The sequence below is a fragment of the Gorilla gorilla genome, chromosome 13 (genome assembly GCF_029281585.2).
Source record: "Gorilla gorilla gorilla isolate KB3781 chromosome 13, NHGRI_mGorGor1-v2.1_pri, whole genome shotgun sequence".
NCBI lineage: Eukaryota > Metazoa > Chordata > Mammalia > Primates > Hominidae > Gorilla > Gorilla gorilla.
The window spans coordinates 92,475,423-92,492,071 of NC_073237.2; the positions used below are offsets into that span (position 1 = coordinate 92,475,423).

General features: G+C 49.9%; 1 protein-coding gene across 1 annotated transcript in view; it reads left to right on the forward strand.

Annotated features, from left to right (window-relative positions):
* Positions 1 to 11,377, forward strand: part of ERCC6L2 (ERCC excision repair 6 like 2) — a 186,061-nt gene extending 174,684 nt beyond the window's left edge. The window contains exon 19 of the mRNA XM_063696584.1: positions 9,157 to 11,377. Coding sequence (XP_063552654.1) covers positions 9,157 to 9,211 — 55 coding nt within the window. The 3' untranslated portion in view covers positions 9,212 to 11,377. The remainder of the gene's footprint in view (positions 1 to 9,156) is intronic.
* Positions 11,378 to 16,649: the final 5,272 nt, after the last annotated feature.

The following is a 16,649-nucleotide window of genomic DNA, read 5'->3' on the forward strand; positions in this document are numbered from 1 at the left end:
GATAAGACGTTAGGATACAGATGAAAAGGAGGGAATACAAGAAGGCTTCCAGCTGCCCTTACCACACTGTTCTTGGTCTGCTTGCTGGTTTCCTGGATGTGTCCAGTTTGTGAACATTCATGAGCTCTAACCTTAGGATAGATGTGATTTTCTGAATGTATGTTGTACTCCAACAAAAAGTTTCGGAGGTGGGTATCAGAAAAGATTGTTTCCCCACTGAGGGATTCCTTTTGCAAAACCACGCAAATGAAACGTGTTGATTTCAGGACCAATAGAAATTGAATGATACACCAAGTCGTCTCAGTTTACTTCACGTATGTTTGGTTCTCATATTTATCTAAACATCTGCACGCACAATCTTTACATTGCCACACATGTCAAACAGTCATTCTGTATTGATCATGGTTTTTTTGTTTGTTTGTTTGTTTTTCTACTGATTTTATGCTGCTTCATCCTTGGGGCCTTGTGGTCTTAGGAAGGAACTGCCCCTCCCAGGGTTAGCTGAGTCCTCCAGAGAGCAAACGACTCGCTGTTGGGCGTGCCTTTGCTTTGCAAGCTGACCAGTCCAGAGCCAGGACACTAGCCACCTCCTCTATTTGGCTTTTACACTTCCAGGAGGCAGCCTTCCTCTGCCCCAATCCCAGTGAGAGGTGAAGCCAGCTGGACCTCCTGGGTCGAGTGGGGACTTGGAGAACTTTTCTGTCTTACAAGAGGATTGTAAAATGCCCCAGTCAGCACTCTGTAGTTAGGATTGTAAAACGCACCAGTCAGCGCTCCATGGCTAGCTAGAGGTTTGTAAAATGGACCAATCAGCACCCTGTAAAATGGGCCAATCAGCACTCTGTAAAATGGACCAATCAGCAGGACATGGGCGGGGACAAATAAGGGAATAAAAGCTGGCCACCCCACCCACCCAACCAGCAGCGGCAACACGCTCGGGTTCCCTTCCATGCTGTGGAAGCTTTGTTCTTTCACTCTTCACAATAAATGTTGGTGTTGCTCACTCTTTGGGTCCGTGCCATCTTTAAGAGCTGTAGTACTCTCACGCCTGTAATCCCAGCACTTTGGGAGGCCAAAGCAGGCGGATCACGATGTCAGGCGATCTAGACTATCCTGGCTAACACGGTGAAACCCTGTCTCTACTAAAAAAAAAATACAAAAAAATTAGCCGGGTGTGGTGGCAGGCGCCTGTAGTCCCAGCTACTGGGGAGGCCAAGGCAGGAGGATGGTGTGAGCCCGGGAGGCGGAGCTTGCAGTGAGCCGAGATTGCGCCACTGCACTCCAGCCTGGGCGACAAAGCGAGACTCCATCTCAAAAAAAAAAAAAAAAGCTGTAACACTCACCGCGAAGGTCCGTGGCTCCAGCGACACCACGAACACACCGGAAGGAACAAACTCCGGACAAACCAGGACAACTGGGGCACACAGGACAGCCCAGGGCACACCTCATGTATTCAAGCCATCCGATCCTAAACCTTCTGAGCCTTCATTCCTTCCGGGGAAACCAAACCGCAGTGAAGCCTTTGCCCAGGCTTTCCCCTCCCTGGTGCCTCCGGACAGGCCCTGGTGCTTGTCGCGCCCCCTGCTTCCAGGGGTCTGTGAGTATAAAAGCATCTTCCTTCAGGACAGTCATCTCAGTGTCCTCGTGTCTTCCCATACCTGATTAAAACAAGTCCCGGACACATTTTAAAGCACTGCATTCATGTCACAATTTCCAAAGCACCTGCTGTGTTTCGTGCACTGTTTTCAGTGTTGGGATAGAGCAGTGTCTCTGCAAGCAAGGTGCTGTGCTCAAGGAGCCCAGTGTCTAATGGAGAGAGATCATTCAGCAAAGAGAAATATTTCCAGACAGGGTGAAGTGGTGTGAATACAATGGACCATGGTGGGTTGTTTTGTTTTGTTTCTTTGGGCTTGGGGGTTGTTTTTTAAGGAACAGTGGTCAGGGAAGGTCTCCCTAAGGAGGTGACACTTCAGCCACAGTCCGAATTGTTCCTTGTATACCAAGGGCACCCACAGGTCTGTGCTAGGGGCCTTGAGGCCTCCAAAATAACCAACATGATGTATCTGCCACTGGTGCTCAGCCAGAACAAACTCTGTCCCTTTCCCAACAAGCAAAGTAGGGCTTCCATCCAAGAGAAAATAATTTCCCGGCATCAGCAAAGTCCACAGCCTGCTCCAATCAAGTTGCTTTCCAAATGCTATAAAGCCGAGGCGCCCAAGCACCAGGATCCAGGGGCTGGGGTGGCAGCATGCCAGCGCCCTGAGGGCAGTGACAGCTTGCATGTGTGTTTACATACTGTTTGCAAATAAAGAGTAAGTGGGCAGATCCCTGAGCCCTCGTCACTTCCCACCATCCCTGGGGACCCACTGCCTAGTTCAGCTTCCCAGGAACACAAGCTTGACCCTGGGCACTGCAGACTTGACCCTACTGCCACAGGCCTGGTCTGGAAGCCCTCCTACTTGCTGGGCACATCCTGAGTGGCCGTCCTGAGTCCGTGTAAACAGCAAACAAACATTCCCACCCCTTCTTTAAAAAATTTAGATCCCACTGACTTTGGACAACATTGCAGTCAAGAAAAGTAGAACAATTTAAATCACAAGCCCTCAACCTGTGGGTGGCACATCATGAGTCACTGGCATAGTATGGGTCAGTCTCTAAGCCCATCAGCAGGGAGCAGGGGCTACTTCCACATCTCCCTTCCTCAAAGCTTCCAGGCTGTGGCTGGGTATCCCCGGCCCCGCCACCTCACCTTCCACACCGGAACCTTCCACACTCACCCTGAGCCCCAAAGCCAGCACCCCACACACCTCCCTTCATCAGGGAAAGGCCAGGGACCCCAGATCTGAAAAGCCACTCCCATGCCTTCCACTGGAAACCCCCAGGAAAGAGCAGCTCCATTCATGTTGGGCAGTTGCCGCTAGGCCAGGCAGAATCAGCTCTACAAATGGAAACCACCCTCAGCGCCTTCCTCCGCATCCTCTTCCGCAGCCTCCTTGCGCCTCACCGTCTGTGTCAGTGACAGATCCTCAAAGAGCATCTCTTAGGAACTCGGCATGAATTGGCTGGAGGGCCATAGCTGGCTCATTTACCTTTGCCTCGATCCAGAGTTTGCCTCCCACCACACACCTCCCTGGCAAACCTGCTTCTTGGGTGTTCATTCAGACACAGCCTCCGCTTTGGTGGGTGTCCTCCAGGAGCCCTTTCATCTATCAGGAATGTCACACTCCAGAGCCACAAAAACTCGAAGCCACCCCTCACACCTGCAGCAACTGAGAACCAGTTGCTGCCTCACCGGGAGCCCGGAGCTGGCAGAGCTGGAGAGGGCTTATGTGGGCCTAGAACGCAACGCTGGTCATCTCTGACATGCCATTGTCCTCTACAAACCCCACCTAGCACCTCATGGTCTGTGAAGGTCCATTCCCTTGTCTGTAGGTCAAATCTCAAATTCTCAAGGCTCCCAGCTGGCTTAAAAATGTCAACAATGACTCTTTCTACTTATCAAGCATTTTCTACTTCCCCATTGGAGCAGGAACCCCCACAGAGGCATGGCCCAGACTTGTTTAATCTCAAACCCAGGCATCCAGGCTCGTGTGTCGGTGATTTAGCAGCCTGTACCAGTGGCATCCCCTTGGAGCAATCAAAGCTTTCATGGAAAGTGCTTAAATCCTATAAATGTAATGTATTTGCTTATCTACCAAATTATAATATTCATTTGTTTGTGTAAACCTGCCAGTCACCAGTCAAAAATATGAACCACAAGAAATTTTCCATTAGGATTTAGGCCCAGTCATTGTTTCCAGTTTGAATCTGACATATTATACCTGAGAGGATTGCAGGAAACCATAAATGATTCTGGGTTTGTTTGTTTTTTTTTGAGACGGAGTTTTATTCTTGTTGCCCAGGCTGGAGTGCAATGGTGTGGTCTCAGCTCACTGCAACCTCCGACTCTCGGGTTCAAGTGATTCTCATGCTTCAGCCTCCCAGTAGCTGAGATGACAGGCACGCGCCACCATGCCTGGCTAAATTTTTTGCATTTTCAGTAGAGACAGGTTTTCACCATATTGACCAGGCTGGTCTCGGACTCCTGACCTCAGGTGATCCACCTGCCTTGGCCTCCCAAAGTGCTGGGATAACAGGTGTGAACCACCACGTCTGGCCATAAATGAATCTTAAATTCTACATTGAGTCTATGTATAACAGAGGTTTTTTGCTGTATACAAAACAAAAAGTAAAACCCAAAGTCATTACCCCCAGGAGGCTGGGATCTGGGTGCCCAGGAAAGAAGAGCTGGGTCTTGGAAGAACACTGTCCCTTCTGTTTCTATCCATGAAATAAAAGGAGATGCCCCTTTCTGTCTGCAGTTGTCATCTGGCAGATTTTTGAGAAACAACTTATTTAGGGGGTTCCACACTCGATTCAAATCCAGATGCCCAGTGCAGAATCTGGGCTGTGCCTGGTCAAAGGCAGTGGTGATTTCACTGCAGAATGGAGGGAAGCAAACCGGGGCTCAGAAGCCCAGGAAGACCATCACCTGCCTGGTGCAGGGACGTCAACTGCAAAAGAAGGGCCCGTTGTCTGCACCAGGATTTATGTGAGTGACCAGCCAAGGTGCTCCGGGTGGCTGCCAGCTCTGAGCACCACTGCTCTGCGGTCACTGGGAAACCCATCAGAAACCTGGCCATTCTCCCAGATGCTGCCATTCTCCCAGGCTGAAAGAAAGGACATCCATCTTCGCAGGCATGAAGGCAAGGGCTCTGTGCTCCCATCTCAGTGCTGCACGCAGTCAGGGTAGGGACAGGAGGGGGATCCGGCTGACGTTCCCCAGAAGGTTCACCTTGGTCCCTTTTGTCTGATGCCACCAGCACATGTGCAGGCTTTGAAGGACACCTGTATTGCTCTGGTTTGTAAATGTGGATGTCGGAGGAAACTGTAAATGTAGGTGGAAGACACAAACGCATTGCAAGTGGCTGGAGGACCTTCCAGGCATCCCTTGAGAAGAGCCAAGGAGCCCACTTGCCTAAAGCTTCCTTCTCAATGCCCATCAAAGTGCCTGAACTCTTGCTTTTACAGCTTCTTAAATTTGCAAAGGAGGCTGGTGTGGAATGACCTGTGATAGTGGTGCTTAGACATTCAGGGAAAGCTTCCTGGGAGAGGCGGTCTTTGACAAACAAGCAAGAGCATTATGAGCAAAAGGGCAGCAAGTGAGATGTAGAGGCCTCGGGCTGCTTGTGGGGAGCCGGCTGCAGCAGGAAGGCACGGCTGGGGCTGCACACTCCATGAAGCTGGTGGGAGCCCTGCCCCTTCTGAGTTTGGGTGGGAATTCCCTGCGTGCTGCTGCAGCTGCCCAAGCTGCAGCTGGAGACAGGGGCCCCACCCTCCTGGATGGGACTACAGCCACCCAAACTGTGGCTGTGGACCCGAGCCTCTCTGTGCTCTTGCAGGGAGCCAGAAGCAGGCACGATCTGCCCTCCTGGATGAAGCTGCAACCACCTGACCCATGGCTGTAGACCTGGGCCACCCGCTCCATGGAGCAGGCAGGAGCCCTGCCCCTTCTGAGATGGCTAGGGGAGAGCTCCCTGGATACAGTTGCCACTGCCCTCCCAGGCACAGGACCTGAGCGTCTCTGTAGCCTGCACCCTTGGGGGCCTGGGAAGGACTCCCCATCTCCCCTACCACACCCCCCATCCCTGCAGGCTCGGGAGTGTCTGATCCTACTGCCTGTCCAATCCCACTGCCTGTCCTCTCTCCTCTCCCAACACCTGCTCAGATCTCCAAGTGGGATTGGTGCTGAGCCTGGGGCCATGAATGGCAGCAGGAGGCAGACAGATTCCTGAGCAGAAGGGGGCGGGTCCCAGTAAGGCCCCTTCTTCAGGCCAGGGAGGGCCTGAAGGCTAGGGGCTGGGCCACTAGTCCCGCTGACCAGAGTGGAGATTCATGGTGCCTCTTCCGAGCCTGTCCCTGGCAGCCCATGGACCAACTGGCAGGCACTTCCTCTCCTCTGAGGGCCATGAAAGCCTGGTGCTCAGCCAGGGTAGAGGATGGCCAGAGACAGAATATGGCAGGGAGAGGTTGGAATGGTCAGCCAAAGAGAGGAGCTACCCTCTCCACTGATAGCTTCAGAGATCTGCAGAGAGAGTGGGGCAACCTGCCAGACAGAGAGAAGCTACCCTCTCCAGGGACTCCTCTCTGCTGAAACCTGAACACTCGACAGAATGACCTGCCTGCCTACAGAGGGGAGCTATCCACTGTAGGTCTCCTCTAAGCTGTTCTAACACTCAATAAACTCCTTTTCATCATCTTCACCCTTCACTTGTCTGCATACCTCAGTTACCTCATTGTACCTCAGTTACCTCATTCTTCCTGGATGTAGGAACACTGGACAAGATAGGCAACAGGTTAAGCTTGTTCTAGAAAGATCACTGTGGCCAGAGGTTAGGAGATGGGTTGAGGAGGTGGGAGAGTGGAGCAGCAAACCAGTGAGGAACCCAGGAGAAGCTGAGCCAGGGCAGTGAGTCTGGAAGCATCTGTGATGTGCAGTGAAGGACTCCTTTTGCTTCTAATCCTTCTTAGACTGAAACTTTTGGAAAATAAATTACCAGACAAACACAGTTTTAAAAGACATACAAAATACAAGTCCCATTTTTCTTCAAAAATTTTTGTTTTAATTGGGGTAAGATAACACACATTTACCATCCCAAACATATTTAAGTGCACATTCCAGTAATACGCACACTCACACTGCCATGCTGCTAGTCTCCAGAACGCTTTCCTTTGGCAAAACCAAAACTACCCATTTAACAGCATCTCCCCATTTCCCGCCCCCAGCCCCCGGCAACAACCCTTCTACTTTCTGTCCCTATGAATCTGACAACTCTATATATGTAATATAATTGGAAGTACACAGAATTTGTCCCTTTGTGTCTGGCCTGTTACACTTAGCATAATGTCCTCAAGGTTCATCCATGTCGTAGCATATTTTGGAAATTCCTTCCTTTTTAAGGCTGCATAATATTCCACATTTTGTTTCTCCATTCATCCATTGATGGACACTTGGGTTGTCCACCTCATGGGTGTTCATGCTGCTCTGAATTTGGGTGTTGATATCTCTTCAAGTGCCTGCTTGCCATGCCTTGGCCACATACCCAGAACTGGAATTGCTGGATCACCTGGGAAGTCTAGTTTTCATTTCTTGAATCACTATACTGTTCTCCACGGAGGCTGCACCATTTTACATTTCCACTGACAGTGCACAAAGGTTCCAATTTCTCACGTCGTTTCCAATACGGGGATTAGTTGATGTTTTTTTCCTAGTAGCCATCCTAATGGGTATGAGGTGAAGCCCCATTTTTTTTAATTTATTAGACTCAAAAGGTATAAAGTTACCCTGCCAAATTTCTGTAGTAGTTTAAAATGCTTACTCTCACCTTCTACACTTACCTCACTGCAGACCAACAACAAACACTTCTGGAGCTGGCCAGCCCTTAGGTAGCATGGCCTGGCAGTGCCCATCCCTGTGCGTGGAGAGGAAAAGCAGTCGGAACTGCTATTGTCACCTGCACACATTGGTTGTGTGATCAACACAGCAGCCCCAGGAGGTAGCTGCGGTATGATCTCCAGCCAACAGATGAGGAAACAGTAGCCCAGAGAGGCCGGGGGCCTTGCCTGAGTCAGCAGGAAGGAGGGTGACAGAGGCAACAGTGAATCCCATGTATGGCCTCTGCCTATTTTTGTTATTATTGTCTTGTTTTATTTTCCAAGATAAATTAACTGATTGGTCATATCTGGGGGAAGATAGAAGGCCCGGAGGTTCTGGCCTGAGTAACCAGGTGGAGAGAGATGCTGTCCACCAAAGCAGGAAATACAGTCGGGGAGGGCATGGAGCCAGGCACATGTCGAGGTGGAAGTTCAAGTGATGTCCAAGTGGGAGCAGGGCCAGAGAATAGCTTCTGAGCACCTAAACGAGGACTGGGCCAGGACAGCAGGTGAGGAATGCTGGGGCAAGGATGAAGGATGAGTTTGGTGAGATCCCACAGACAGATCAATAACATTCTAGAAAGAAGCAGAGGAATGAGGTGGCAGGGAGAAGGAGGAGCCAGAGGAGATGGGAAGAGATGGAGAGAGAGAAAGTATCAAAAGGAAAGAGGTATCAACAGGTGTCCAGGGTGGCACAGGGGCCACAAAGAACAGGTAATCTAGTATCTATGGATTTGGCCATGTGGTGGCCCTTGACGGCTGGAATAAGGGCAGAGCAGCTGGTATCATGGAAGCCAGGAAGGTGGAGGCTGGATTGGCATGCGTGGGTAGGTGGGTGGTGGTGGGAAGTGGGGAAGAGAGCAGACCACTCTTTCTAGAAGTTCTGCTGCAGAGTCAGGAGACAGGGCAGTCCCTGAAGGGCAGGTGTGAAGTTCTTGTGTGGAGGAGGGATGTTGGGCCAATGATGGATTATTATTTTGTTTTAGCTTTTTAAAAAAAAATACCTGGAGCAAAATTGCATTTGTTTGTATCAGCAGGGGAGGCAGGAAGGCAGAGCCAGTGGAAAGGTGAAAGACTGGGAGGAATCTGTGATGATTGCTGGAAGGATGTAGAATAATCAAGCCCGAATAAAAGGAGAGAAGCCCCTCTTCCCCCGAAGTATGTGGGAAGACAGTCTACACTACAGAGTCATATGTGAGGAAGCACATTGCCGCTGAGCAGGGCAGGGAGTGGTGTCTGGGCACTGGGAGAGAGGCAGGCTTTTGGAACAGCAGTAGGAGTCACCTGGGCCTGAAGAAGGCCAGAAGCAGAAGGAGCTCAGCGGGGCCAGAAAGCACACATTGGCATGGCCACATGGCCATCTGGGATTGGTCTCCCTCAGGGCTTAGCTGCCCTGCCCAGGGGCAGAAGCAGAGGTGTGGATGGTGACTTTGTTCGAGTGAAGGCTTCACAAGGCAGCTCTGGCTACAGTCAAGGGGCAGGAAAGAAGGGTGACTGCTGTCATGTGGGAGAAGAATGAAGTGAACTGTGATGGTTTTAAAATGTGTCTGCAGATTCTTTGATCTTACTCTTTTCAAAAGGTGGAGTCTAATTCCCCTCATACCGAATGGGGGCTGGACTTCACGATTTGCTTTTAATGAACAAAATGTAGCAGCAGTAACAATGTGTGACTTCTGATTCCAGGTCACAAAGCTCCTTCTCAAACTTGTTCTGGAGGAAGCCAGCAGCCATGTCATAAGGAAGCTCAAGCAGCCATATGGAGAGCCCACGTGGGAAGGGACAGAGGCCTCCTGCCCACAGCCGTGGAGATGAACCACCTTGGAGACAGTTCCCCCAGCCCCAACACACGCAGATGACCATGGTCCTGGCTGACATCTTCACTGCAACCTCACGAGAGACCCAAGCCACAACTTCCCAGCTGAGCCCACAGATGTGGTATGAGATGATGTGCTTGTCGGCTTAAGCTGTTATGGCTTTGGGGTGATTCGTTAGCAGCACTGGATAACTCCTGCACTGCCTAAGTGTGAGGGCAAAGAATGTGGAGCATGGGGTGGGTCCCAAGTGAAGGTTGGGCAGGCAAGCCCCAGCCAGAGGTGCAAGGGGCCATGTGGTCAAGTGATTAGTGGCTTGAGAAGAAAAGATTGAATGGGGCCAGAGGAAATGGAGGAATCATAGCACTGGAGGTCCCCATGAAAGTAAAGATGTGGGCTGAGGCGTAGAGAAGAGAGTGGAGTTTCCTGTTTGAGAGAACGTTTCTGGGTGGATGCGGCTCAAGGTGTGGCAAAGTTTGGGGAGGGGGAGGGACAGTAGAGTCATGACCCCTGGACAGTGAAGCCAGCCAGGGTAGCCAGGGTGGCAGTGGGACTTGGCTTGGGGAGAAAGACACACTGTCCAGTGCCTAAGGCCTCAACTTACGGGGGAGTGGTGGGGACTAGAGATTACAGGTGGTGAAGGTGGCTTCTTGGGGTGGCTTGACCCTGCAGGGAGGTTTTCCCAAAGACAGGAGGCACAGCTGCCTGTAAACACCCAAGAGAAGACTCCGAAGGCCAGCTCCACCCCTTCTGGCTGCAGAAGACAGGGAGTGAGAAGGGTCTCTGTCCCCCAGGGCTGCACAGAGGATGGTGTGGCCAAGAGAGAGCAGGCTACAGTGGACAGGCAAGCGGCAGGGCTGGTGCTGAGTCACTCCACAGTGTCGAATCTACTATCTGCAGGATGCCAGGGACACCAGATAAAGATGTGGTCCAGGCCGGGCATGGTGGCTCACACCTGTAATCCCAGCACTTTGGGAGGCTGAGGCAGGAGGATCACTTGAGGCCAGGAGTTCAAGACCAGCTTGGGCAATATAGCAAGCCCCATCTCTAATTAAAAAAAAAAGACATGGTCCTTATCTAGAGGAGAAATAGAGAGCAAAGGCAGAAAAGCCCTCAGAGAAACTGGGTCTCCAAGAAACACAGTCCTGACCCCCCCAAGCACCCCCACAATAGCTCTTTATTCCCTGGGGGCCTCCCAGCTGTGATGGCCGCCAGCCTCTGCACTCTTCCTGCTCATGTCCTCGTCCCCTTTTTCTGGGCGTCACATCCTCCCTGGGCACGACTCTCCCACTGGAAGTCTCTGCTGCTATGGTCACGAGACGTGACCTGGAGTCACTGCTTTCTCTGGGTCTAGCTTGTTGGCTAGATCCTCTCTGCCCTTAGGTGAGTCTTTCCAGGAGGCCCACGGTTCCTCGTGTGAACCAATTCTCATGAAGGCCTGGCCTCTGATTCCAGGCAAGTCTGAATCTAAACTGGCAGAGCTCGTAGCCAGGTGCTGGTGCCCTCGGAGCTCTGCGTATCTCCCCTGAAATCCTGGGATCTGTCCCTATGTGCTTAACCCCACTAAGGTTCCTAAGTCCAGGCCTACCCACAAGGCTAAGGGCTTTCACAAGGACAATGGTGACTCCTGGGTGGTCCCTGCCCCCCGCCATGACTCTCATGTCCGTATGCGTGGCCCATGGCCACACCTCATGGGGAGATGACAGGAGCAACGGCATCTGCAGAGACATGAACACTACTCCATGACAAAGCCAGAAAGAAACGCCTTCTGCAAAACACGCTAGAAGTGAAAGGAGAGGCAAGGCGTGCCCTCGGCCATCAGTTTTATCCCTTTGCTTTTGCAGTTGTTTAATGTTGAGACAAGTCAACTTGAAGCTGTATAATAAATGAATTCCAGCTTGAGCCTTGGCAGGGTTTGTTTGGCTTGAGGGAAGTTGTTTATGCTAATGGGTCCCCTCTGCAGAGCTGGATTTATATTATACAGAGTCTTGTCCATCATCTGGATGCCGCTGTAAACAAGATAATCTTTGTCTACCAGGAACGAGCCCGATGCCAATAACTTTAAATAAACATGAGCCCCAGGTTTGTATTTACATTGTCTGAGGTAACCGCTGGCGAGTTTGTCACGGCGCCGTCGGCCCCTCCCTGGCTAAGGTAGCTTTGGCTTTCCCACTGACCTTGTTTTTAGAGGCCTCACTCCGGGAAAGGATCTCATATTTAGCAGATGCGCGCTACACCCCGGGCTGGGCTGCATTCTTTTGCATGGTTTTGGCATTTTGTAGTTCTGTCAAGTTAGCATAGCTTCCTTTTGTACTGGATAGAGCAGGACATGGGTCCGGGGCAGGAGCTCAGACATGGAAATGACATCATAGACCTGAGCTCTCAATTCCCTTGATGGCCAGGCTGCAGGTGCCAGTGGGCTCCAAGGATTCTATTATTAATAGGGCTATGACTTAGCTCTATAGAAGCCATCAGGGTTGAATTGCATTCCATGTGGAAAATAAATAGAATTTTGCAGAAGTCTGAGTGTCTGTTGCAACTCGAAACTGAGGACCAAGCAACCACAGAAACATACAACTCTTCAAATAGTGATAAATGGTCTCCATGGAGGACTGAGGAGAAAAGCCATGCCCCCCGGCTCCACCACTACTCTCCCCTGCAAAGAAAGCAGAAACTGGGCAGGGTGTAAGATGCACATTCCCATCCCTGGGCAAAAACACACTGAAAATATCTTTGTAATAGCAACTATTTGGTTACGATTCCAGGCTTCAAGTGCAGAACGTGGGAAACTCATTTCTAAGAGCAAATGGGCTGCTTATGAGGATCATTCTCATGAGGGGTGGTGTGGGGGAGTGCTCCATGAGGAGAAATCTAATCAGAGGGAGGTCTCTGATGACCCTTGTTTGAGACTGTCAGAGCTTTGAAAGTTTCTCAGATGTGATTTATAAACCCTCTAATTGAGTTGAACAAATACTAGTTTCATAATCAGAGCGTCCGATATCACTTCATAACTGCAAACTTTATGGTGTTTGGGCTAATTCTGTGCAAAATAATCACGCTATTAGACCAACTGGGAGGGTCGTAAAGGGTGGCAGTAAAGACTGTAGGACCTGGAGCCACACTGGGTAGGGACGAGGATGGCTTTGCCTCTTTCTGTTTGAGTGAGACCTCAGGCAAGTCTTTTAATCCATCTGTGACTCAGTTTCCTCTTCCGTATGATACTAATAGTACTTAGTTCATATGGCTGTGGAGAGGATTGAATTAACTTTGGTGTGGCACATTGCAAGTGATTATTGTGCTCTTTGATGGCCCCTTCTTGTCCAGTACGATGTGAACTCATAGCAGACATTCAAAATAGAGACCTAATAGAATAGCTGGGTCAGTGCAGGCTCAGTTGCAGAGAACAGAATTCACTCTAGCTAGTTTACATGAGTTGGGCTTAATTAGGCAAAATGACTGATATAACTGATGGGAAGGCTAAAAAAACCAACTTGAGGTTGAGCTTTCAGGGATGATTCCCAAACCCATTCAGTAGAAGCAAGCCACCAAGAAGCAGCTGTCTCTTCTGTAATCAAGAAACAGCCACGGCTGCTGCAGGCTCCAGAAATCACATGACCCAGCTAAACAGAGGCCCTCATGCCTTCTAGATAGATACCCATGAACTTGCCAAAAAACTGCAGACACTGACCCCACCCCACTCTTACCTTCTAAATCTGTCGCAAATATAACTGAGTGGCTAATTCCAACTCACGCACAAAAGCTCAGGTACAAAAATGTTTGGTGAAGTTGCTGAGCATTCCAGCCCCTGCGCATCAGGGAGATAAGCCAGAAGGTAGATGAGACGCAGGCTGAGCCCCAGCTGCCACGCCACCACAGTGGTCAGGAAGCAAATGCCTACAGACAGGGAGACCAGAACAGGCCTTTCTCTTCCTATCCTCAACATCTAAACACCTGTGGCTGTGGATGAATCTCAATGCAGTTCTAAATGCTGTGTTCTTTTTTTTTTTTTTTTTTTTTTTTTGAGACAGAGTCTTGCTCTGTTTCCCAGGCTGGAGTGTAGTGGTGCAATCTCAGCTCACTGCAACCTCCACCTCCCAGATTCAAGCAATGCTCATGCCTCAGCCTCCCAAGCAGCTGGAACTACAGGCACGTGCAGCCACACCCAGCTAATTTTTATATTTTTGGTAGAGATGGGGCTTCACCATATTGGCCAGGCCGGTCTCAAACTCCTGACCTCGTGATCCACCCGCCTCGGCCTCCCAAAGTGCTGGGATTACAGGTATGAGCCATGGTGCCTGGCCAATGTTGTATTCTTTTAGACTCGTACTGTAGAGAGTACTAGCAGATTCCAGAAATTTCTAGAGATGAAAAATGGAAAATACTAGCAGAGACACAGTAGATATTGCTGGACATCTACAAATATTAAAGGAGGGTGGAATTTTTTTAATGATTAAAAACCCCGAAAAGTCTTTTGTTATTCAACCAATGTCAGTTTTTGTTCAATTAAGATCACTTTAGTTTAGCAAACTAAAGTTTGCTATTATTTCCCCCAGTTTGGAGAAATTTAAGAAGTCAGGAGCAAAGATGACAGTCAGAAATCTGATCTGAAATTGTCTGGGCAATTTCGCAAGTTCATCAAGATAAAGACTGACAAAACTAAGCAAGGGTCCCTTGACTCAACCCCTGCTAGGGACCCACTTAGGTGCACAAGTGGGTAAAATGGCCAGGGAGTGGTGAGGAGAAATTCCTGGGTCTCCTTGAAATGAGAACTCCACACACTGTGGTACTGAAATCCACATGGGAGGCCCTGATGAGGGCCCTAGTTAGACCGACAGAATATACGCATGTCAGGGCTGGTAGGGTTATGGCAGTGGGAATGTTTAAACAGATTTTATTTAAAGAGGTTCTGGCTGGGCGTGGTGGCTCATGCCTGTAATCCCAGCACTTTGGGAGGCCGAGGTGGGCAGATCACGAGGTCAGGAGTTCGAAAGCAGCATCCTGACCAACATGGTGAAACCCCGTCTCTACTAAAAATACAAAAATTATCCGGGCGTGGTGGCACGCACCTGTAATCCCAGCTACTCAGGAGGCTGAGGCAGGAGAATCACTTGAACCCGGGAGGTGGAGGTTGCAGTGAGCTGAGATCGTGTCACTGCACTCCAGCCTGGGCAACAGAGCGAGACTCTGTCTCAAAACAAAGAATTTCTGCCTCCTTTACCTGGATGTTTCATAGGAATGGATATTGTATCTGGTTGGGGAACACTTTTCCTACCCAGTATTGTAAAACCAGAACATGTTGATAAAGTCCGAGTGGAGGCTACAGTTAAGAAAGTCAGCTGGGTGGAATTAAGGTAAACCTGCATGGGAGAGGTGGTGTATTTGAACACCCTTCATGTGAAACGGTTGCGTCTCTTTTATCTGATTGTATTATGGGGATGGATATTGTATCTGCCTGGGGAATGTTCTCCCTGCCTTGTACTATAAAATGGAAAGCATGCAAATCTACCCTTAGAACAATATGAATTGGACATGCTTGTGGGAACAGTAAGATTGCCCGAACCCACACAGTGAAGAATAGAGGCTGGACTGCTGGGAGGGACAGATGGCCTATTTTGAAGTCCTCTGTGGACTATAACTGGAGCTTATGGCAAAAGCCTGTGAGTGCCTCCCACCAACAACTGCTGAGACTTTGGACCAGAGAATTTTGACTTGAGGGTATTACTGCCTTGCTATGGGACATTAATTGAAGCTACCTGTATGACTGAAGGACATAAAATGGTCTTGAAACCCGAAATACCCACGATGTCTTGGGTGACGTCAGATAAATACTCTAATGGGAATAGCAGTGCCCGGGAGCGTTCCATAATGAAATGGAAATGGTTTCTACTGGATCCTGCTACCTGGGGAATGAATGCAAGGAGACACCCCAAGCAAGGAGCCTCTTTTCCCCTCGGCCTCATTCTGGAACTAGAGTGAGGAGTTGTAGGAGCGGCTGGATCCTACTGACACCTGGATCGTGCCCTATAACCAGCTCTCAACTGACCAGCAAAGCACTGCTTGGTTCGTGAATGGCAGTTCCAGGCAAGGGGACAACATTCTGTTTGGAAGCTGCCACTCCGATCAAGGAAGTCAAAAGCAAATCAGCTCGGTGGCCGACCCGCATGCTGCTTTCCTAGCAGTGACTGAGCGGTGGCGAAGCCTCTGTGTCTGGTTTTCACTGACTCATGGGCAGTGGCAAATGGCCTGGCGACATGGTCAGGCAGAGGGGCAATGGAAACCTTGCCTGTTAAAGGGATGCCCGTATGGGGCCCGGCCCTGTGGAAATCTGAGGGTTGCATGAAAGCAACACATCAAACGCCCATCAGAAAATCTCCGTTCCAGGTTGGAAAGTTGCCTGGAATTGGCAGATATCCCTGTTTGCTGTTCTCACTTAGGGTGGCCACCTGGGTCCGTGAAATGAGTGGCTATGGGAACTACAGCAGTGCAGAGATGGGCTGAGTCTAGACACGTTCCTCTTGCACCCTCTCAGGCACAAAATGCCAGTAAGAACTATTCTGTCTGCCCGTAAGACAGACAGACACTGCCAATGGCTCCGGGATAGGTTCCGTGGTGGGAAGGCCCTGAACACAGCTGGCAAGTGAGACTGATGGGGTGGCCCTGGGGTCTACACATGGGTAGTTCTATAGTACTTATGTCACCTTATTCTATCTGGGTGAAAGAGGACTGAGGAGGAGTTACTAGTATTGCTGTCTGCAATCTACACCAGCACAATGGCTGATTCTAATGCCCCTTCCAAAGGTGGAAAAGTTGGGTATTAATGGAGAGAGAAGGAATGGTAGCTGGGAGTAAAGAAATGAATCAATGAATTATAAATACAGGGAAATCCAATATTATATGAACACCTTGAAAGAGGCTCAGAGCGAGAGACTGTACTGTCTCTTAGCTCAGTGATCCCAGATGCCTGAAAGGGTGAAGCCATGTGTGTGCCAAGACCACTCGCTTTTGGAACCTGACAAGATGGACTGGAAACTGGCAAACCTGAGTGGCCTTGCCCTGGCAGACATTCATACAATCTGATGGACTGAATTGGGTTCCACTGATATGGCAGTATCTGAGTTGTTTATCCTTTCAATTTAAGGGGATCTGTGTTCGAAGACTTGAGGTGCACTTTGGTATGGTAAAATATATATGTGATCTTCAACCAGGTTCCCTGGCAGACAACTCCTAACATCCTTAGACTCTCCGAAGTGCTGTCTTTTCTATGCTAATGAATGGGCTGATGGCTGGCAGCCCCTAGGTAGCTTCAGGATGGAGCTGGTGAAAGACCAAGGCAGGATTAGAGGGAGGGCAGAGGGGCTGAAGGTT